This window comes from Heteronotia binoei, chromosome 7, assembly GCF_032191835.1.
Source record: "Heteronotia binoei isolate CCM8104 ecotype False Entrance Well chromosome 7, APGP_CSIRO_Hbin_v1, whole genome shotgun sequence".
In the NCBI taxonomy this organism is placed as follows: Eukaryota; Metazoa; Chordata; class Lepidosauria; order Squamata; family Gekkonidae; genus Heteronotia; species Heteronotia binoei.
This window is the reverse complement of record NC_083229.1, coordinates 77,967,864-77,990,727: the sequence shown is the minus strand read 5'-3', so window position 1 is coordinate 77,990,727 and position 22,864 is coordinate 77,967,864. Positions and strand designations below refer to the sequence as shown.

Below are 22,864 nucleotides of genomic sequence, written 5' to 3'. Positions count from 1 at the left end.
TGTTTGTAGAAAAAGCCCAGCAGGAACTCTTTTGCATTTTAGGCTACACCATTGTGACATCATCATTGTTTCACACAAAAAAGCCCAGAAGGCATTCATTTCTATTTTAGGCCACACCCCCTGATGCCAAGCCAGCCGGAACTGCGTTCCTGCTCAAAAAAAGCCCTGGGAGCACCCCTTAATATAACTAGATTTGAGTACACTAGCACCTTAAAGACCAACTAGATTTCTAGTGTATAAGCTTTTGGGAGTCAAAGGTCTTGTCAGATATCTGACAAAGTGACCTTTGACTCTGAAAAGCTTATACCCTGGAAAGCTTGTTGATTTTGAAGGTACTACTGAACCTGAATGTTGCTGTTCGACTGCAGATCAACATGACTACCTGAAAGAAACTACTTTTACATAACCATGTTTTTGCTACTCTGCAATGTTTGAAATATGTTTTAGAAAGAAAATGCAGAAGTCAATCAAAACAGACAGTAGTTTATTTACAACAGATAATAGGGGGGTACAGCATACTAGAAGGAAAATGAAACTATCCAATATTGATGACAGCATAGCTATTTTCAGTAGATTATTCAAAATGTTACAAATTATAATTGATATTATTATCAAGTTAGTTCTAATAATGTGCTGATTGACAGTGATAGTATTTTTGAAAAAAGACTGTGAGACTTCAGTACTTTTCCAATTAATACCATGTCACAGCTCCCACAAGTAGTAGATTATCATTTATGTATCTTTAGAGAATCTGCTGTAAATGTGATTCTGATTTTGCATCCAAGACCTGATAATTGTCTGCTTGTAACATCTAATTTTATTTATGGCAGCTTTGCATTTTCACTTGGTGGCTTCTTTTGCCTTTCTATGGGGCTTCTGACGTACCTTTAAGAAATGGAAAACTATGCCTACCCACTCAACACATTTCCAACAAGATGGACTATCTTTAAGCAAGGCAGAGATGATGGCATGCATCTTTACAGTGGATATTCTAGTAAAACTACTGCCTTGTGTACTTCTCATGCCAATTTAAATGGATACACATGGGCAAACATTTTTGTAGGGAGCTACTATACATTTTAAAAGAACAAGAAACGTGTAAAAAGTGGTGCTCATGCTGCTACATCTACCAGTTCAGCACTGGACTACTCTGTCTGCTTTGCCACTCAATGAAAATTGTTGTCATTCCAACATCTACATTTTAAAATAATGTGCTTTTTCCTTTGCATTTTCTAAACAGTTTTCCACAGCCAGTGGATCTTTCCATTTTTCTGAATTAGTTGCAAATGAGAAGAAAATTATTTGTGAAAGCAGTTTGAACACATTACCCATGTAGACTGATGTGAGAGAGCCAGCTCAGTTGACTCTTTATCTCTGTTTTCAATGAGGATGGGATTAAGAGGTCACACTTAAACTGGTTGCATATGCTATCAAAGTAAGTTTAGAGTATATCAGTTTCAGCATTAAACTAAATGAACTATCAGTAAACAACGACAGCCAATGCATTCAGGGAAAAAAAATCTGAATGCTTGACATTTCCCGGCACCAACATAGGCGTTTGTGATATGTAAATGCAGCCAATAGCAAGGTGCAATTCAGCTTTGGCCAGTGAAAATTCCCATAAATTTACAAACTTAGTGCCAGTGGCAATTTCTCTGCTTTCAGAATCACTGTCCAGACTCTGTGCTGGTCTTGTGCTATCCAAAGCCTGTTGTTTATACAGCTTATAGTATAATATACAAGGTTCTTAATTGGAACCTGTCTCTGCTTATGAGGACATTAGAAGCATCACAGGGTCAACACAGACTTTTTACCAACAGAAACTGGTGCTATAAAAGGTGAAGCTACTCTGCATCTCATGCTTGCTGCAGATAAAGTGGCAGGGATCCCCTCACACACAAGAGTAGCGTGTTCAGCTCTTTGTAAAACAGCTCAATAAATCACTGAAACAACCCCTAAGCATGACGACAACAAAATGTAAAATATAAGCATGCACAGATGGAGTATTATCAAAATACACAATTAAAGGGGTAAAAATCATATGGTACAAATACAGTAAAGCAAACAACAAAAAAAAAAACCTGCTAAGCTACAGTGCTTAACCAAAGTGTAACTGTTATGATACCAGTGCAAAACATTCTAGAAAGAGCATAAATTAAACCTTTGAGGTAAAATCATTTTCTCCAGGCAATCAATTGTGGGATACCTTAAAGTCACCCATGTACTGAAGAAAACATAAATAAGAAGGCCTGTTAAGATCATGTGATCAAAGCTCAGTATTTATGTCCCCTATTTATTTATTGCTGAATAGTCTATTTGACTATTGAAATGGCAAAGTACACGAGAATCGGCACAAAGTCACTTAGTGAATTCTAAATTTCAGAGATGCCATTTTTGAATAGGTCCAGTAGAAGACATCATGTAAATTTCATCTTTCTATCTTTAAAATAAAGGAAGAACTTTCTTTCCCAGGGTTATGAGGTACACATACTGGGCCTTGAACCAGTAAAGTGCAAAGGTTCCTCCAATGTATACACAATGTCTCCACTGAAAGGAGCGTTCTGTGTGCATATTTCTTTGCGTGTACATAATCACTATCCCCACCGATGGAACCGCTCTGGTCATTACTATTTCTTATTGGATTAAATGTTTTCAGAGTACTATATTTTTGTCACATCTATTAATCAGCTATTCCAAATAGATGATTCCTGCACAGATTCCTCAGCCACAATAGAAGTCAATTCTGTTGATGTTTGGAAATTGTAAACATTACTCCTTTTTGACCAAAAGCATTTGAAGTTCATAAATGGCAGACTTGCTGTTCAGCAACACAATGTTGCACAAATGTTGCAAGCTATTGTATGCTGTGGCATCCTAAGGCCATTGAAAATTCACAGATTCCACAACTGCTTCACAGATTTTTGTTGTGACAACTGCATATGCCTTTGTTAGCTGTGGCTTTTCAGCACATGTACACTGAATGTACAGATGGTGGAACACACGCACCTGAATAATTGTCACATGTAGTACATGTAGGAAATCTGTAATGTGTGAAGCAGCCCTAAAACAAGTCTTGTTAACAAAAGAGCAGTCAAGAGCAAAGCATAAATTGCCAAAGTATTTCACAGCCAGTATTTTAAACAATGAATAAATGCCTGTTTGCTATTGATAAACAAATCACATGGTGAACACATTGGATAAGTAAGTTTAACATCTCAGTTATATAAACTTGGCACAGTATTTTTCTTTAACTAGATAAGTGCACTGAAAACAGATCAGCCTTCATCTCCCTTCTGATATTTGGATACTGGATACATTCCATCCATAGTGAAGCACTTTCAAATTCCTCCGATTTTAGTGAGAGAGTAAAGTTTGCGCCTAGGGATTTCCCAGTAAAAATATATGGCTATTCAGCAATGAAATCCTAAGCATGTCTCCCAGGAAAATGTTCTTATAATTGCACTGTAGAGTGCTTAACTGTGGCTGGATTGTGCCCATAATTTTTTTTCTTTTGAGATGGAATGAAATATGAAGTTTTATTGTTGTTTGTATATGCCCTCAAAGGTCTACCAATGTTCTGCTGTAAACAACTGAAATCTCATGAGAACTTTTTAAGGAAAGGATAATAAAGATTCGGCATCAGCATCAACACCCTTCAGTTTTAATATTATTAGTTATGATCAGAAGGGGTTTTTTATACAATGTGAAGGCACAGTCTATAGAATTTAATGGAGGGAATATAAGCCCCTAGAGGAAGCATCGGTCTAAAAAGTTGACAGAATGGCTATTTTAGAATGGGGTATAAAAAAAGACACTGATTTGAAAAGATTTTTGTGTTCTCTATGTTGGCTTTGCTGTCTCTGAGCTCTTCATAGACTCTGTCATTAAAATTCTAATCAGGAGTGACAACAAGCAATTAAGTGTCAGAAGAACAATCTGATAGACACTCTGCTTTCTGTGTCTATAGGCATCTTCAGATAAGTCTCGTCTGTCAATCTGATTGTCAACAATTGCTATTTCCTTCTTGGAATTGCCTGCATAAAGCTGTATGCCTCTTCTAAAATTCACTTGGGACAGAGAAGGAGAAGGAAAATACTCTCTATTGTCATCACCAATAGAACGATTCTGAATTTGGAATAATTACTCAACATTGTTAACTGCTACCACTTCGACACAATGGGGTTGTGGTCTGATAGAGCAACTAATTAATTGTTGCTATCTCCCTATGATTTTAAGATGAGGTAGGGGCCTAATTTACAACAGATCTGTCTCTTTTATGGGTGGAAGGCTATCCATAAGCAAGGCAGTAGGCTGTTCTCTGCTTTCAGTGCTCACTTCTAGTCATACAGATGACAGCACCTCATTTGTTGGATCTCTTCCCTTCTTATCTTCGCCCTTCTCAATGTCAATGACATGGACCATTCCAGGCTTCAAGAGCAAATCATCTGTCTCCACCTGGCTCCTGGTGTCTTCTACTTCTATGTATTTCCCTTTGGACTGCTGACTTGTTTTAGTGAAGGCTTCTTTGAAACGCTGCTTGAGCTCAGCATCAGGACAGTAGATGTATTCATAAAGGGTAGCTGCAAGGACTGCTCCAATGATTGGTCCTACCCAATATATCTGCATGAAATGTGGAACAGAAATGCAGAAGATCATATAGTAAGAGCAATGCTCCAAAAAACCCTGCAGGTTACAGATAAAGATCATCTTGCACATAACCTGATAGGATTGATGCCTCCTCCATGACTACTCCTGCACTGCTACAAGAATGTGCAAAGCTTCTACTCATATAGTTGTGTACTTGCATAGCCCACTGGTAACATTCTTCCTAAGGGGTATGCTTGCAAGCCTGTCTATTTCTTCCTCCCTCCTGCTTCACACACAGCAGAAATAGTTGCCTACTTGTGGGTTAGTGCCAGAGGCTGACTGAGGTCCCAATGCTAAGCTCACTTACTTGAGAGTAAGCCTGCATTAAGTTCCTCCACAGCCTCTGGGAGCCACACAATAAGTATGAAAGAGCTGCACGTGGCTCCTGAGCCACAGTTTGGCCACCCCTGTATTAGACCAAACCACCGGAACAAGAAAAGCTTTCTGTGTTCCATGTCCTTATAATTAAGCACACACATGATGATACATATAATCTACAAAAGAATTCTGAGTATGTGGAACAAGAAAGAAACTTTATATTCTTATGATGGTTTTGATGGAACCCTGGCCTATTATCTGTCTTGGAAGCTCTCCTTTAAAATACATCAGCATATATTTTGATCACACTGAATCCATATGTATATAAAATATAAAATAATTAAGATAGAAAGGCACTAAAGTTGCCTGAAAAAGTTTATGTGTGCTACACAAACCCAAAAAATGTGCAGGTGAACAATTTAACTCATATGCTATCACAGAAATAGGTATGTTTCCTGCAGAGAAATCCTTTCAAATTTAGGAAGACCCCTCTCATGCAGACCGTCCTATCTGATTATTCAAGTTCTATACTGTTTCAGTACAAAATCAGATCATGTCTTCAGAGTTTATCAATTTAAATCAAGGCTACATAAATCAGAAAGAAGACCCCCCACACAAAAACCCATAAATCAAACTTCCCCATTATCATATAAATACTTCCTAAATAAAAATTCCTGTCATTTTGCTGCTGTAATCATAAAATCAGGAGAAGCATGTCAGAGGGCATCTGGAACTGCAGAAGGAAGTGGGATGCACAGAACTACTCCATTGATGGAAACCCTTCTTTCAACCGAGATTTTCAGCAAGGTCCATGTTGTAACTAAAATATGTTTCTTCTTTTTATGGTCATTTTCTTTAGTCTGTCCCGTCTCCTTTATCACACCTAAACAGTCTCACCTAGAAGCAAGGGCTAGTTGTGGTTCCTGGGCAAAACAGATGGATCAACAGTCAAGAGCTGTGGTGATTTTCTTGTCCCTGCCCCCTGATATCAAGTCATAATATCAGTATATGAACTACTGTCCAGTATATTACCAAACAAAGGTGATATCACAGTTCTTTCTTTAGAAAGAAAAATAACTTTATCACAAGTTCATTATAGAGGCACCTTTTCAGGCTTCGTTTTTAGATGTTAGATTTCATTTTAAATCAGATCATTTAAAAAAGAAACACTTATTGTTTAAATATTTTATAATACTGATTTAAATTGAATTAAAAAAAATACTGATTACCCCACTCTAAGTTGTATTCATTTGAAGCACTACAAAATATATGAAGAAAAACTGATTGTGCAGTGTTTCTCATTCATAGTTAGGATCTTTATGGAAATAGCTTTATGGAAATAATTTTTAAAGAGCAAACATGAGTAACATTTTCAATTATTTGTTGCTCTGATGAAATAATAAATATTCAAGTATAATCATCACTTACCCAGTGGTGTTCCCATTTTCCCATGATAACTGCAGGTCCAAATGACCTAGCAGGGTTCATGCTGGCACCCGTGTAGTTGATCTGCATTAAAAATATGTATATATATATAAATATATTTGAAATGATTACTATAAATCGTTATTATACAATAACAATATTTGGCACCTAAAGGGGGCAAAAAGCACCCCTCAGTAAGCTGGTCCATGAAAATGGGTATGACAAAGAGGCAGCACAGGAGACAAGGTTCAGGACTGCAAGCTTAGCTTTCCCAAGGCTGTGAACATACCACTAGGATCCCTCATAGCATGGCTGCTGTCACTGACCAAGCATCAATTCTTCTAGCCAGCCGGGATACTTTCCTCATAGTACCAGAGAATTTGATTTTGATCAAGAATACTCCATGAGGCAGACTGATTTGTACAGTTGGTCAGGGTGGAATCCACCCAAAGGCCTTGCAATGGGGAGGAACTCAGTCCACTGAGTAAATCTATAGAAGTGAACCAAAGCAAATATTTGAAAGAGTAAAAGTCTTGAAGCATCCATGTACAAGTGTCCACAAACCCAGACTTGGCCAGGGTTCTTAGAACAGGTGTTTGGTGAGACATGTATTTGAAGCTAATATTTCATGCTTTATCTGTTTGTTGCAGGAATCAATGGTGTGGCACTGGCTTTTACACTCACAATCAAAATAGCATTGCTCCAAGGGTCAAATTACATGTTATGTCAGATCAGATCTTTCAATGAGTTATGTGTTGTTTCTGTTTTATTATTCTTGTTTGTAGTTCTAAACAGCAGCTGCCAGGTTCCCCAGTTCAGATGAGGATCCTGATTCTGGGTGGCTGGTGGTGAACTCTCTCCTGATCAAAACTATCCCTCTGGCTGCACTTAACCCAACAAGATCAGCCCTGAGCTTATTATGGGAAAGGGTGGAATATAAGCCTACTAAATAAATAAAGAAATAAAAGACAGGCAGAAAAAAGACTTTACCACAGCTGCTTTTAAGTTTGAAAGCATATCTGGAGAACCTATCATAGACCTTCCAACATAATCTAAAATGATCCCTGGGCCAAAAGAAGCCCAGGGCCAGGGCTTTTTCTGTGGTGGCCCCCACATGGTGAAATACCCTTCCAGAAGAAATCAGAGCTCTGCGGGACCTGGTACGGTTCTGCAGGGCCTGCAAGACCGAACTCTTTTGACTTGCATTTAACACCTGAGGAAGACAACTGCTATATTATAATATCTACATCATAGCTCTGAGAGCCCAACCAACACTATGATAACATCTGAGTGCTAACATAATAGCAGCACTAATGTCAGCAATATGTGAGCACCAATGCAACAATAGCAGTGATGGTAAGCGAATCTAGAATGATTAGCCTATAGTTCTATAAATTTGGTATATTGTTGTTTTATTATATTGTCTTGTTTTTAAGCTGAATTGTTGATTTTAAAATGTTGTTAGCTGCCCTGAGTCCATAAAGGGAGGGCGGGATACAAATCTAAATAAATAATAAATAAATAAATAAATAAAACCATTCTACAGTTCAGGTCAGTATTCCCCACAAATACCTGTGACGGAAGAAGAAGCTTAAAGACACTTGCCAACTCAGTAAGTTTATGGCAGAAATGAGATTTGTACTATGAACACTGCCTCCTCTCTCCACAAAAAGTTGTAGCTTAAACTCTAAACCACGACACTCCACAGCAATCCTTTAAGATGTCAGGATTCTTCCTACTAGGTGAGTTCAAAGACACTTGAAAACACATGAAACTGTTTTTACAGTAAAACCTATTTGCAAAAGTAACTGGCTACATGACATTTATATCATGTTATTCAGCAAAAGGACAGAATAATGGCTTATTTTATTCTCCCAGAGATAACAGCTACTTACAGCAAACAAGTGTCCGATTACAACGGACAATCCAATTGCTAATGCCACTGAACCTGTGACATCACTTCGTTTTGAATCACAGCTCGCAAAAATTGTAAAAACCAGCTGGAATGTAATTATCAGCTCCACCAGTAGTCCATGGCCAGCTGAAAGGTCTCCATGTACCTAGCAAAAAGAAGCACACTAGAGATCTGGGAAACATAAAGAATGTAAAAAATAAAAATATCATTTCCTCCCCACTGATTAAATCCATTTCAAACCAAATCAGTAAAGAAAAGAAGGTTGGACTTACCTGTAATTGTTGTTCATTGAATTGTCTTCTGTGCGGCATACACTGGGGACTATGCTTGCCCAAGCTTACTGATGGCGAAATTTTCTAGCTTCTCAGGAATAGAGAGGTCGCCCTTCCCCTTGGCCATGCCCACAGCGTTCTCCCAGAAACCAAGCCAAGAATAAGGGGTGCCATTTCCCCTCAGTCCTTCCACACTGCTGAGTTCCCATGTAGCATGAAGCACAGCCACAGAAAGAGCTCACAGCAGGGCAGGAGGGAAAGTATGCTACAAAGAAGACAACCTGACAAACAATGGTTACAGGTAAGTGCAACCCTGTTTTTGTCTTTGGTCTTCTGTGAAGTCCCATATTGGGAAGAGTCACCTGGCAGAGGGTGTAGAGCTCTAGTCAAACAGGGAGTGCAGGACCACCCTACTCACTGCTGCATCTCTCCAGGCAACAGTATCAACAGCATAATACCAGATGAAGGTGTCCTCTGATGACCAGCTAGCAGCTTTACAGATCTCATGCAACAAGACACCTCTGCAGAAGGCTGCGGTGGAAGCTTGTGCCCTATTGGAGTGAGCTCAAATGGACAAGGGGCAAGCAATTGCAGCATTTTCATAACACAACCAAACAATCCACTTTGACATACACTCTGAAAAGGCAGCGCATCCTGCCTAGGGCCCCTAAAACAAATGCAGACCCTTTCAAACCACCATTTACAGCGAAGATGGTATAGTAAAGCTCTTTTTATATCCAACCCATCAAAGCTTTCTCTGCTGTGGAAACAGGATCCAGAAAAAAATACAGACAAGGAGACAGGCTGGGACAAATGGAAAGAATAGACCACCCTGGGAAAGAATTCCAGACTAGGGCAAAGTACTACCTTATTGGAGAAAAACTGAATGAATGGGGGAATCACCCCTGAGGGCAGCTAGCTCCCCCACCCTCCTAGGAGAGGTGACACCACAGTGTGGATACATGAAAGACACGTAAGTACCACATTATACTGTAAGCCAACAGATCGGCAAACATTTCTACATGCCTCCAACTACCATCCCAACACATCAAACAATCCATTGTGTATAGCAAAGCCCTACACCATAGTCACATCTGCTCTAATCCCTCAGACAGAGATAATCACTTGAAGGATCTGGAACAGGCATTTTTACTACTAGAATATTCTCCGGATATGGTGAGAAAGATTATTGGAAAAGCCAGAATGATATCCAGGGACAGAGGAGGAGGAGGAGTTGGTTTTATAACTCGCTGTTCACTACCTGAAAGAATCTTGGAGTGGCTTACAATTGCCTTCCATTCCTTTTCTAAAAAACAGGCACCCTGTGAGGAAGGTAGAGCTGAGAGAGTTCTGAAAGATCTATGACTGACCTGAGGTCACCCAGCTGGCTTCAAATGGAGGAGAGGGGAATCAAACCTGGTTCTCCAGATTAGAGTCTGCTACTCTTAACCACTACACCAAGCTGGCTTTCAAGCCTAAAGACAAGACAAGCTCAAAGAAAATGATAACAGAATACCACTGGTCAGTTCACAACTCACAGCTCGCAACTCAAGTCATTTAAACACATTAATAATGACCTGCAACCCATGCTGGATAGTGACACTTCCCTCACATAGGCACTGCGGGACCAACCTTTTCTTGCTTACAGACAGTCTGCTAATTTAAAACTGCTACTTTTAGGTCAGCAACTGAATGTCCTGGAAGGTTAAAATGTTTCTCCACTGGTTTTTGAGTGTTGTAATTTCTGATGTCAGATTTATGTCCATTAATTCTTTGTAAAAGGGACTGACCTGTTCTTCCATTGTAGAGACTGGAAGAACATTGCTGACATATAATGGCATAAATCATGTTAGAGGATGAGCAGGAGTAGGAAGCTGGGATCGTATGACTGACATTGCTGGGTCCAATGAAAGTGCGGCTAAGATCTATAAGGTAGCAAAGCTGACATCTTGGTTTGTTGCAGGCCTTGGTACCAGAGTCTATGCTACTGTTCAGCAGTTTATCATTGTAGATGAAAAGGTGTTATCTTACAAAGGAATTTCAAAGGGAGATTAGAAAGAGAGACTACTGAATTGCAACTGATAATAAAACTCAAGACAATGCATCCACCTGAATTGAAGTCAGAGGGAACGCTCTGGGCACACACCAAGGAGAGGAGTACCTTCTCTGTTTCTGAGACACTAGAAAAGATCAAACACAAACTTAAGAGTGATTTTAGCGTCTTTAAAATGTACAGTTCCTCCCATCTATAAGCCAGTAAGGTATTGAGTGTTTAAAAAATAACTCCATACAGATGGGTAGAGATGTAAAATTTCTGAAAATTTTGAAGCTCGAAAAACCCCCCAGTTTTTTTTCTTTTTTCCCTTGGGAAAAAACTGGAAATTTTGGGAAAAATTGAGAAAAAAATGCTACATTAGTATTTCTTTTTTCTTTTCCAGATTGAAAGTCATTCTGTTACTTTAAGAACATAAAATATGACTATGGACAATTTTACTTGAAATTATCACAACTAGCATATTAAAAATATAGTGTATCCAAACAATTATTACAAACAGAATTTACTTTTTAAATAATATTTATTTGTAATTGTAACAAATGGAGCAACAATCTCCTGAACTGTTTACTAGTTTATGTGGAACAGACCTCCACAAAACAATTTTTTAAAATCCAGAAGTAACAATTATTCATATTTCCTCTCCACAGTATTAAATAAAAATAAAAACTCATTCTCATAAAAAGAATTGAAGAGGGGGGGGGAAATGTATAGAAGGGAGTGTAGAACTAAGTTTCAGTGAATGGGAATAACCTAGGACTTGCTTGTCCTCAGTGCATAGAAATTAGAATAATCTGATACCATAAATATTTTTTAGAAATTATTTGGAACATATTTGAACACCGTGTCTTAAAATATATTTATCCATCATGTTAAAATGTTCCATAATCAATTTTCTTTTCTTTTTTTCAATTTTTCCAATTTTTTGGACAAAAAAACAAAAAAGGCTTCAGGAAAAAAACAGGGGAAAAAATGGTGGTTTTTTTTCAAATTTTTCAGGTTTTTTTCCAGGCCTTCACATCTCTACAGATGGGTCATCAAACAATTCCTGGAGATACAATCACAAGGAAGTAGCAGCACCTGACCGGGTGCACTCTCTTGCATACACCCACTGCGATTCATCTGATGGTGCATCACAGCTCCATACTGGGATAACTGAGATGCTCCGCTTGTTAATGTGTGAAGCAGTCCGAAGCACTGCAGTGATGAGAATTATGTTCAATGGTGCCTTGCTTCAGAAATCTTTAAAAAACCAAAGCCCTTTCACTAATGTAATGATAGTCACATTGTGTAGCTGTGAAGCTAATGTACCAATTTTGTACTACATGTTGTGTTGACTTTAACAGTTGGCATGGCTTTACTCTAAATGCTTCTGCACTATCACAACAAGGCTAAGAATCACTTTTTAATCATCATCATATGTATGGCAGATGGTTCCCAGATTGGGGCTGGTGCAAGCTGCACTTTGTTGTATGCTTACACTGCAAAAATTCAGATAATGTATCTTTCAGCGTGGCCTTCAGTGTGGCTTTTTCTTTTCCTTAGGAGGACTATAATTTAGTGTTCTATTATAAATTCATTAATTAGCTCTAACTCAATTAATTTCTATTTCAATTAAAAACAGGCAGCAGGAAGCTCAAGTACATGTTAATAGGTCCTGCAGTGGGATTGATGAGGATCCTTTATTAGCAAAGAACAAAGCTGAAATCTGAGGCATGGCCTGTTTTAAAGAACCATGTCATCTTGATGGAGCTTTCAGTCACCATCATAATGGCATCGATTTTTTTCATCCCAATCATTTAATCTCAAAATCTCATTTCACATCTATTTGTGCTATACTCAATTAAATGATTTCTGAAAGTTCTAAAAATATCTGTTCAAGAATAATTGTCACACACAAAGTAACGTCTATCTGTATGATAAAACAGGAGCATTTGAAAAATCCACTTAATGTTTAACTCATTCATAAGGAACTGATCCACACAGGTGTCCACTATAAGGCTGCTGCATGAAGATCATCTCACAGATAAAAAATGGTCACATAAAACTGGATAAGAAACCATCACCTCAAGACCCTTTCTCAAAATTGCTAAATGTAGATTATTTTATTCACTACAGCCTATAATCTTCCCTTGGTTTATACAATGTTGGTTTACACAATGCTAGATTAAATTTTGCATGTTATCCTTTGAATTCATGCCAACAATTTTTTTTCATAAGTCTATACTAGTAAGCATTTTTATATTTGAGGTTTAAATCAACTGGTGCTATTTATATAATCACTATTAATACGCAAGACACGACATGAGAGGATTTGTAATGCCAGTGTGCCTCTTTACCAATATATATATGTAAACGTAATGCAAATATAAAACTACTCTGCCAAAAATGCTCACTGGTATTACAAACTGATCAAAACAAGACCTATCTCAAGCCTCACCAGTAAACAAAACAAACACCCCCCCCCCCAATCTTTCACTGTGAATTAATTCATTTTGTTTTTGAACTACAAACCACATGAACAAGCCCAAGTCAATATTCGGGCTTGCATGTTTCCTTTCCCCTCCCCCTTCTCTCTTGCCCTCTGCTCACCTTCAGCCATTCATGGCAAACAAAGCACATTGTTATACACAAACCATAAAGAACAGTTTGGTCTGCCTCCTCCAAACCAGGATTCCAAGTAAAGATTAAACCACAGTTTAGAACTGTAGCCTGGAGAGAAGGGAACAAATGATACTTTGTGGTTCAGTTTAAATGCTGAACTACAGCTTGCTACCAAAACTGATGTGCTTAATCGTCAAGGCACTGGGGTGTGTGTGTAAGGTTGAGGACTACTCCTTTTTTCCATCTGCGGCTTGTTATCATGTTCTCTGAAGAAGTCTGGCTTTCTTTCACTTGTTCTCCTGAATCATGATCAAAGCCAATGCTAACTAGTATTATCCATCATCCCTAGTGACTGCAGTTACATTAACAATAGGCAATTTGGATTTCAGTTACAGAACATACGTGTGCTAATGTTTGTTACTGAAGTTTCATGAAAACAACAGAAATTTTGTTTACCGAGGTGACTCCCAAAGATCCTACCACGCTCCTGGGAGTAACAAGGTAGAGAATTCCAGCCCCTGCAACAGCACCCAGGCACTGGGCTGCAATATAGAAGACTGACTTGGCAAGGCTGATCTTCCTAGTGCAGACCATAGCAACAGTCACTGCAGGGTTAATGTGGCCACCACTGATGTGTCCAATGCACTGCACCATCGTGGCAATGCTAAGTCCAAAGCAGAGAGAGATAAGGACCATATCTACAGGTAGAGGTTTCTCAGCTCCACCCCAGTTGATTGTGGAACCAAGGCTCAGGAGGACAAATATGAGCATTGCCAAAAATTCTGCTGAAACAGCTTTCCAGAAGGCCTGAGTCCAGATGCCTTTGAATGCCGCCATGATGGCCTCACACTTACACAGAGGTCCACACTTGCTGAAAAGGAAAACAAAAGCAGCATCAGAAGCTACTCTATAGCCTTAAGATTTCTCTGCATCACCTGTAAATGTACCAGCAATAGTGAAAGACACAGAGGAGGTAGGGCTAACATTTTATGATCACTACACCAAGTTTGGCCAATCAACTTTATCTTGAGGAAGGAGAGATGAAGCTGCCCCCCACCAATGCCCATTTGTATTTGCAACGCTATTCCCTAACAATAAGCTGATTGAGGCCCAATGCTAAGCACACTTACTTATGAACATATGAAGCTGCCTTATACTGAATCAGACCCTCAGTCCATCAAAGTCAGTATTGTCTACTCAGACTGGCAGCGGCTCTCCACTGTCTCAAGCTGAAGTTTCTCATGCCTATTTGCCTGGAACCTTTTAGTTGGAGATGCCAGGGATTGAACCTGGGACCTTCTGCTTACCAAGCAGATGCTCTACCGCTGAGCCACTATCCCTACTTGAGAGTAAACCTGCATTAAGTTCCTCCTCAACCTCCACAAAATGAGTGAAAGAGCTGCATGTGGTGCCTGAGCTGCAGTTTGGCCACCCCTGGCATATAGGTTAATGTCATCTGATATTCCAGATGAAACTGTACCATACTTGAATGTGACTCACATACATGGACACCTGAGACATGGGGGAAGCGGAAGATATGGCAGCTGGCTCTTATTCTTCACTATGCATAGGTCATGGATCCAAGTAAAGATCTCATCAGGGCCAGTCCTTGGGCCCCTGACTGGCTAAAAGACCGAGGACTTTTACATAGCACCTTAATATCTTTGCAAACAATGCGTCTCCAAAATCAATGCTGTGGCCTCATTTGGAGTACTGTATACCAGGGATGGCCAACGGTAGCTCTCCAGATGTTTTTTGCCTACAACTCCCATCAGCCCCAGCCATTGGCCATGCTGGCTGGGGCTGATTAGACTTGTAGGCAAAAGACATCTGGAGAGCTACCATTGGCCACCCCTGCTGAATGTAATTCTGCCCTCTCATGAATTGCTGCCTTGATGTCGCAAGAGGGCTTGCACAGTTCAGTGAGGCTGTGGGCTATGCCATGCAGGGCCACTCAAGATGGACAGGCCACAGCTGAGAACCCAGACAAAATGTGATCCACTGGAGAAGGAAATGGCAAACCACTCCAGTATTCTTGCCAAGAAAATCCCATGGACAGTAACAAAAGGCTAAAAGATATGGCGCTGGAAGATGAGCCCCTCAGGTCAGAAGGTGCCCAATATACTACTGGGGAAGAGCGAAGGGCAAGTCCAAGTAACCACAGAAAGAGTGAAGCAGCTGGATCAAAGCGGAAAGGACCCTCAGCTGTGGATGTGTCTGATGGTGAAAGAACAGTCCGATGCTGCAAAGAACAATACTGCATTGGAACGTGGAATGTAAGATCTATGAATCAAGGTAAGCTGGATGTAGTCAAAGAAAAGATGGCAAGACTGAACATCGACATCTTGGGAATCAGTGAACTAAAATGGATGGGAATGGGTGCATTTAACTCAGAGGATCACTACATCTACTATTGTGGGCAAGATGCTGCAAAGAACAATACTGCATTGGAACGTGGAATGTAAGATCTATGAATCAAGGTAAGCTGGATGTAGTCAAAGAAAAGATGGCAAGACTGAACATCGACATCTTGGGAATCAGTGAACTAAAATGGATGGGAATGGGTGCATTTAACTCAGAGGATCACTACATCTACTATTGTGGGCAAGAGTCCCGTAGAAGAAATGGTGTGGCTTTTATAGTTAACAAGAGAGTGAGGAAGGCAGTAATGGGATATAATCTCAAAAATGACAGAATGATCTTGGTCCGTATCCAAGGCAAACCATTCAATATCACAGTAATCCAAGTCTATGCCCCAACTACTGACGCAGAAGAGGCTGAAGTGGACCATTTCTATGAAGATCTACAACACCTTCTAGAATTAACACACACAAAAAAAATGTCCTCCTCATCACAGGGGACTGGAATGCCAAAGTAGGAAGTAAAAAGGTAACCAGAACAACTGACAAGTTTGGCCTTGGAGAACAAAATGAAGCTGGGTAAAGGCTAATAGAGTTTTGTCAAGAGAACAAATTGGTCATAGCGAACACCCTTTTCCACCCACCTAAAAGGCAACCCTACACATGGACATCACCTGATGGGCAACACAGAAATCAGATTGATTATATACTCTGCAGTCAAAGATGGAGAAACTCCTTACAGTCAGCAAAAACAAGACCTGGAGCTGACTGCGGCTCAGATCAGAAGCTACTCATTGCAAAATTCAAGCTTAAACTGAAGAAAACTGGGGAAGCCATTAGGCCATTCAGGTTTGACCTTGATCACATCCCTTATGAATATACAGTGGAGGTGAAGAACAGGTTTAAGGAACTAGAGTTGATAGACAGAGTGCCTGAAGAACTATGTACGGAGGTTCATGACATTGTACAGGAGGCAGCAAGCAGCACCATCCCAAAGAAAAAGAAATGCAAGAAAGCGAAGTGGCTGTCTGATGAGGCTTTACAAATAGCTGAGGAAAGAAGGAAAGCGAAAGGCAAAGGGGAAAAGGAAAGATTCACCCAACTGAATGCAGATTTCCAGAGAACAGCAAGGAGAAATAAGGAGGCCTTCCTGAAGGAACAATGCAAAGCAATAGAGGAAAATAATAGAATGGGAAGGACAAGAGATCTTTTCAAGAAAATTGGAGAAATCAAGGGAATGTTTCATGCAAAGATGGCCATGATAAAGGACAAAAACAGTAGGGACCTAACAGAAGCAGAAGAGATCAGGAAGAGGTGGCAAGAATACACAGAAGAATTATACAAGAAGGATCTCAATGTCCTTGACAACCATGATGGTGAAATCGCTGACATCGAGCCAGACATCTTGGAGGGTGAAGTCAAATGGGCCTTAGAAAGCATTACTAACAACAAAGCGAGCGGAGATGACGGTATCCCAGTTGAGCTATTCAAAATCCTAAAAGATGATGCTGTTAAAGTGATGCACACATTATGTCAACAAATCTGGAAAACGCAACAGTGGCCACAGGATTGGAAAAAGTCAGTTTATATTCCAATCCCAAAGAAGGGTAATGCCAAAGAATGTTCACACTATCACACCATTGCACTCATTTCACATGCCAGCAAGGTCATGTTAAAGATCCTACAAGCTAGGCTTTAGCAGTATGTAAATCAAGAACTACCAGAAGTTCAAGTTGGTTTTTGGAGAGGTCGAGGAACTAGAGATCAGATTGCCAACATCCACTGGATTATGGAGAAAGCACGGGAGTATCAGAAAAACATCTATTTCTGCTTCATTGACTCTACTAAAGCCTTTGATTGTGTGGATCACAACAAACTGTGGCAAGTCCTTAAAGAGATGGGAGTACCAGACCACCCCACATATTTCCTGAGAAACCTGTAAAAGTGTCAAGAAACAACTGTCAGAACGGGGTATGAAACAACTGTTTGGTTTAGAATAGGAAAAGGAGTTCAACAAGGATGTATATTGTCACCCTGCTTATTTAATTTATATGCAGAGTACATCATGCGGAATGCTGGCCTGGATGAAGCAGAAGACGGAATTAAGATTGTTGGGAAAAACATCAACAACCTCAGATATGCAGATGACACCACTCTAATGGCAGAAAGTGAAGAGGACCTAAAGAACCTCTTGTTGAGGGTCAAAGAGGAGAGCACAAAAGTAGGCTTGAAACTCAACATCAAAAAAACTAAGATCATGGCATCTGGCCCCATCACACCTTGGCAAATAGAAGGGGAAGACATGGAAGTAGCGACAGACTTCACATTTCTGGGATCCAAGATTACTGCTGATGGTGACTGTAGCCATGAAATTAAAAGACGTTTGCTCTTTGGGAGGACAGCTATGGCGAACCTGAGCGGTATAATAAATAGAGACATCACCCTGCCAACAAAAGTCCATATAGTCAAAGCAATGGTATTCACAGTATGGCTGTGAGAGCAGGACCATAAGGAAGGCTGAGTGCAGAAGAATAGATGCTTTTGAGATGTGGTGCTGGAGAAGAATCTTGAGAGTTCCTTGGACTGGAAGAAGATCCAGTCAGTCCTATGGGAAATCAACCCAGACTGTTCCTTGAAAGGTCAGATGCTGAAGCTGAAATACTTTGGCCACCCACCAAATGAGAAGGGAGCACTCACTGGAGAAGATCATGATGCTGGGAAAGACAGAAGGCAAAAGAAGAAGGGGACAGCAAAAGATGAGATGACTGGACAGCGTTACTGATGTAACAAACACGAATTTGAGCAGACTTCAGAGGATGGTGGAAGACAGGAGGGCCTGGTGTGACTTTGTCCATGGGGTTGCAAAGAGTCCGACTTGACTGTGCGACTGAACAACAACAAATACAATTCTGGTCACCACACCACAAAAAAACATATTACAGCACTGGAAAAAGTCCAGAAAAGGGCAACTAGAATGATTAAAGGGTTGGAACACTTTCCCTATGAAGAAAGGTTAAAACGCTTGGGGCTCTTTAGCTTGGAGAAATGTCAACTGAGGGGTGACATGACAGAGGTTTATAAGATTATGCATAGGATAGAGAAGGTAGAGAAAGAAGAACTTTTCTCCCTTTCTCACAATACAAGAATTTGTGGACACTCAATGAAATTGCTGAGCAGTCAGGTTAAAATGGATAAAAGAAAGTACTTCTTCACCCAAAGGATGAATTCACTGCCACAGGAGGTAATGGCAGCTACATTCAGAGATGACTTTAAGAAGAGATTGGATAAACATATGGAACAGAGGTCCATCAGTGGCTATTAGCTACAGGGTATAGTTGGAACTCTCTGTCTAGGACAGTGATGTTCTGTATTCTTGGTGCCTGGGGCGGGGCAGCAGTGGGAGGGCTTCTAGTACCCTGGCTCTACTAGTGGAACTTCTGATGGCACCTGCTGGGGGTTTTTTGTCACTGTGTAACAGAATGTTGGACTGGATGGGCCATTGGCATGATGCAATATGGCTTCTCTTATGTTCTTATCTTCAATGGCACTGTTCAGGATCTGTTGCCTTAGTAGGCCCTGTCAATGACAAGCATAAATTAGGCATGCCAGGGAACTGACTTTGCCCATGTAATACTTTCATGTTTCCACCTCACCCTTCATGTTCTGCTGCCTGACTTTCTGGAATAACCTTATTTTGCTTCCCAACCTCATTATATGACTAAGGAGAAGTTATCTCCTCATTTCATTCTCATGTTACTTGTGCATTTCCCTACTTGTAGACTTGAAGCCATGTTCTCTCAAGGGTGAAACTATCCCCATTCCTTTTTTAAAAAAAATACTCTTCATAAAGCAAAACCAGTAAGTTGCAGCATGGTAGGGGGAACGACCAACAGTTTACACATATTGCACAGTGCATAGAAAGCTACACTTTGCAGTTCCAAAGCTCTTGACTGAAGAAATAAAGTGAGCACCCAGCCTACATTCAGAAGACAAGCAGTTAAAAGCACTGCATAGGAATACCATTTTGTTGTAGGGCTCTTGTGCTTTGAACTGATCCCTGAAAGCATGCGCCCCCCTCCCCTATGGAGGAGAGATGGAAAAGCTTCACTTGCCAAATGCCTGCATGCTGCACAGTTCGTAAAAAGCACATGAGTCTTGCCAGGAAAAATGTAGGCAATTCTAAACTCACCATCTATTAAAACACTGTAAAGTTTTATGAACTCCATAAATACTTCTGCAGAAACTTGTCAGAGACTTAGTGGGCAACTCAATCTATCTCTGATGTTACTCGTGTGCATGTGCGTGTGTCAGGTACAGTACCATCCAAAGAAGAGTTAAATCCTATTAATTTAACTAGCCCAGAAGAGCATAACTATTTATTTATGAAATTTATATTCTGCACTACACTGCAAATGGGCCCAGGGTGAATAACATCAGAATCAACCTTCCTTCTGAATTGTAATTTCAGTGACATTTTGGAGCAGCCATAAATAACCAAATCAGGTTAATCTGAAATCCTTGTAAGATTATGGCGTGAGCTGCAATACAACAGCATGAGTCAGCGTGGTATAGTGGTTCAAGTGCTGGACTGGAGGGATGGGAAGATCTGGGTTCTAGTTCACCCTTCTTGGCCATGAAGCTAATCAGGTCAGTCATTGTCTTTCCTAGAATTTATTTCCCAGGATCCTGCTCTGAGCTGTCTGAACAAAAAGCAGGATAAAACAATGATCATAACAAGAGTTTGCTCAGTGAAATGCAAGTTTCAAAAACTTCTTGCTTATAGCACTTTCTGAAATGTATTTACCTTTTTTTTGGAGTGGGAATATTTTGTGGTTGGTTGGTCAATACAGAATAAATTCTACCAATACCACAATAAAAAATGAATTGCATTTCCATCCAAATAAACAAGTAAAGACTGTAATATTGACCTTGTTTGGCTATTACAGGCTTTTGGAAATGGTAAGCTTTGATGGTGAGCAAATGATGTACGGTAAATGTTCCCAACATATTCCAATAATTTATCCCATGAATTCTCATTTGTCATACCTTGAAGCCATCTTTTCATGGCTTCATTCCAAACCATTTATTAGCATTCCACCCTCCCTCCAAGCATTTTTGCCTGTTGGCTGGCTGAGGGAGGTCAGTCTGAGGGCAGGGATTTGAACACAACCGTCTTCCCATCACCTCAGCTCTGAGCAAGCACCGCTGAGCAGGCTTCCCATTTCCCTGCGCTGAATGCAACTCGATTCCAGATCCTTTCAGTTCTAGAGAGCCCAGATCAATTAACGTAACCTGCTGCAATCCTGGAGACGCTGCACCCTCTGCAGGTGCATCCGCCTCACAGGCAGGCAGAACAAGAGCTATGAGCCAGCCGATCAAAGCCAAAAGACAAGTTGGTTGGCAGCTACAGGTCTTCTCATTTTGTGCGAGCCTGCGCGCTTTAGAGAACGCCAGAGAGCGGAGGAGGGGGCGGGGCAAAGAGAACAAGCAAAATATTATCTTTGCGCCTGCAAGATCGGAATCCTTTTTTCTCCTGCAACAAGTCCCATATTTTGCAACCTCAGCAAATACCGAGAAAGGCCGGGTTCCCATTTACGCAGGGCAGACCCTGTGGACTCCCCCCTCCCTCTTCTACTCTGAGGAATCACCCTAGAAAGCAAATTTGAGAGCTGAAAAGTGCATGACGTTCCCTTCACTAGCCGCTAAACCCTGAACCAGCGATCTCTATATTTACGAGGCAGAATACATTACCAACAGCAAACTGCCTGCAAAGGTATTATTTTTAGGATCTTTTCCAAATAGGTGAACAAGACAGGGATTGCCCTTGACCTTTAGCAAATCAGATTGGTTTAACGTTTCATCCTCGGAGTTGTGTATGCCAGGGAGCGCGCGCGCAACACACACAACACAAACTCTGGCGCAAAACTTTCTCCACCCCGCCCCCCCAAGGACGTGCCGGATCAATTCCAAAATCAAGAGAACTGCAAAAACGATGGGAGGGGGGAGCAAAAACAAGCAAAAAACCCAAGTACAACTTCTCCAGCAGCAACTTACATTTGGGTCTGAAAGTAGAGCGCATCAATCCAATCGCCCGAGGCACGCAGGGAGTAGTAAAGATGCTGCTCATTAGATGCTCTTTGGGATTGCCCAGGAGGAACGGCGGGAGAGGGCAGGGGGAAGGGAACGGCTGGTGGGGACGAGCTGGCAGGCCCCCCGGAAGACTCCGCCAAAGCGGCCAAGGAGGCTGGAAGGGGAGGGGGGCGAAGCGAGGGAGCTCCTTTGCTCCAGCCTCCCTCCCTCCTCCCTGGGTGTGCGCCGAGGCAGGGGGTTAGCAGCCTAGAGCACTTCGCCTGCTTGACATGCGCCCCGAGCAGCAGGCGCTCTCCAAGCCCCTTAACCCCTTCTGCTGCCGCGGGAAGGTGCAGCGAGGGCGTCCTCCTCACCACCTCGCGGAGGCTCTCTCCCTTTCAAAGACTGATCCCCAAAGTTTCGTTGTTGTTTTTCATCACATGCTCTACAACCTGAAGACCCTCCCAGCAGCCCGGTTGGCTTCACGGGAACGAAGCGGGGCTTCTTCGGAGTCCTCTTTGAAGAGGCACGCTCAGGCTCGTGCCTCTTTTGCTTACCCGCTAAGCAACCTACGCTCCGGCCAGTCCGGCGCAGCGCTTCAAGGCGCGCAAGGCTGGGCGAAAGGCACTACGCGGCGCACAGCGGCCAACCTGTTGCATTTCTCTACGCCGGCAGTCTTTCCCTCCCCAAAGCTGCTATTCTATGCAGCGGACCACCGCTCCTCCCGACATGCCCCAGGCAGGCAGGCAGCCCTCCCCCGCTTGCCTTCCCCACGTGCAGGCATCACCGGCCCTTGTGGCCCTGCAGCTTGCCGTGAAGCAAACATTCGGCGCCCTCCGCAGCACTCACCCGCAACCGCTGGACGCGGCTCTGTCGGTCATGCCTTCCCTGGACGGAGCGAGCGCCTGGGAAAGACGGAGCTGGGAGAGGGAGGAGCGGCAGAAGAACCCGGAGCGCGCCGCGGGAGTCGGGTTACGGCTGCTTGTCTGATTGGGTTTTTTTGGAGTGGCGGGCTGGGAAGAGCCTCGTCCACCGGGCGGCAGGTCAAGAAGTTATATTTGAACGTCGCAAATATCTTGCCCTTACCTGATCAGCCGGTCGTGTGCCTGTCCAAGGGCAGACCTCCGCTTGAAGTCCAGCAAACTTGGCATTAATTCCGCCCCCCCCCCCAGTAAAATATAAACTACATCCTAAATTAAGG

General features: G+C 41.6%; 1 protein-coding gene across 2 annotated transcripts; it reads right to left on the bottom strand.

Moving 5' to 3' along the window:
• Positions 1–463: 463 nt before the first annotated feature.
• On the bottom strand, positions 464–22,659 carry AQP4 (aquaporin 4). Of its 2 annotated transcripts, none has more exons than XM_060243866.1 (5): positions 21,649–21,902; positions 13,691–14,105; positions 8,286–8,450; positions 6,394–6,474; positions 464–4,620 (listed from the first exon to the last, which is right to left on the bottom strand). In XM_060243866.1, exons 2-5 carry the CDS (start codon positions 14,069–14,071, stop codon positions 4,342–4,344), a joined length of 906 nt encoding a protein of 301 aa, XP_060099849.1. In that variant the 5' UTR covers positions 14,072–14,105; positions 21,649–21,902; the 3' UTR covers positions 464–4,341. The 2 variants fall into 2 exon arrangements, with proteins under 2 accessions (XP_060099849.1, XP_060099848.1); XM_060243865.1 differs by lacking the exon at positions 21,649–21,902 and adding an exon at positions 22,513–22,659 and having other exon boundaries at positions 2,377–4,620.
• Positions 22,660–22,864: the final 205 nt, after the last annotated feature.

Excerpts from the sequence above, each read along its gene's own strand:
- AQP4 (XM_060243865.1), bottom strand. The coding sequence starts at position 22,544 with ATGACCGACAGAGCCGCGTCCAGCGGTTGCGG. Across the intron at positions 14,106-22,512 it reads GCCGCGTCCAGCGGTTGCGG|CAAGTGTGGACCTCTGTGTA; the intron begins GTGAGTGCTGCG and ends TTTCCTTTTCAG. Across the intron at positions 8,451-13,690 it reads GATCTTTGGGAGTCACCTCG|GTACATGGAGACCTTTCAGC; the intron begins GTAAACAAAATT and ends TCTTTTTGCTAG.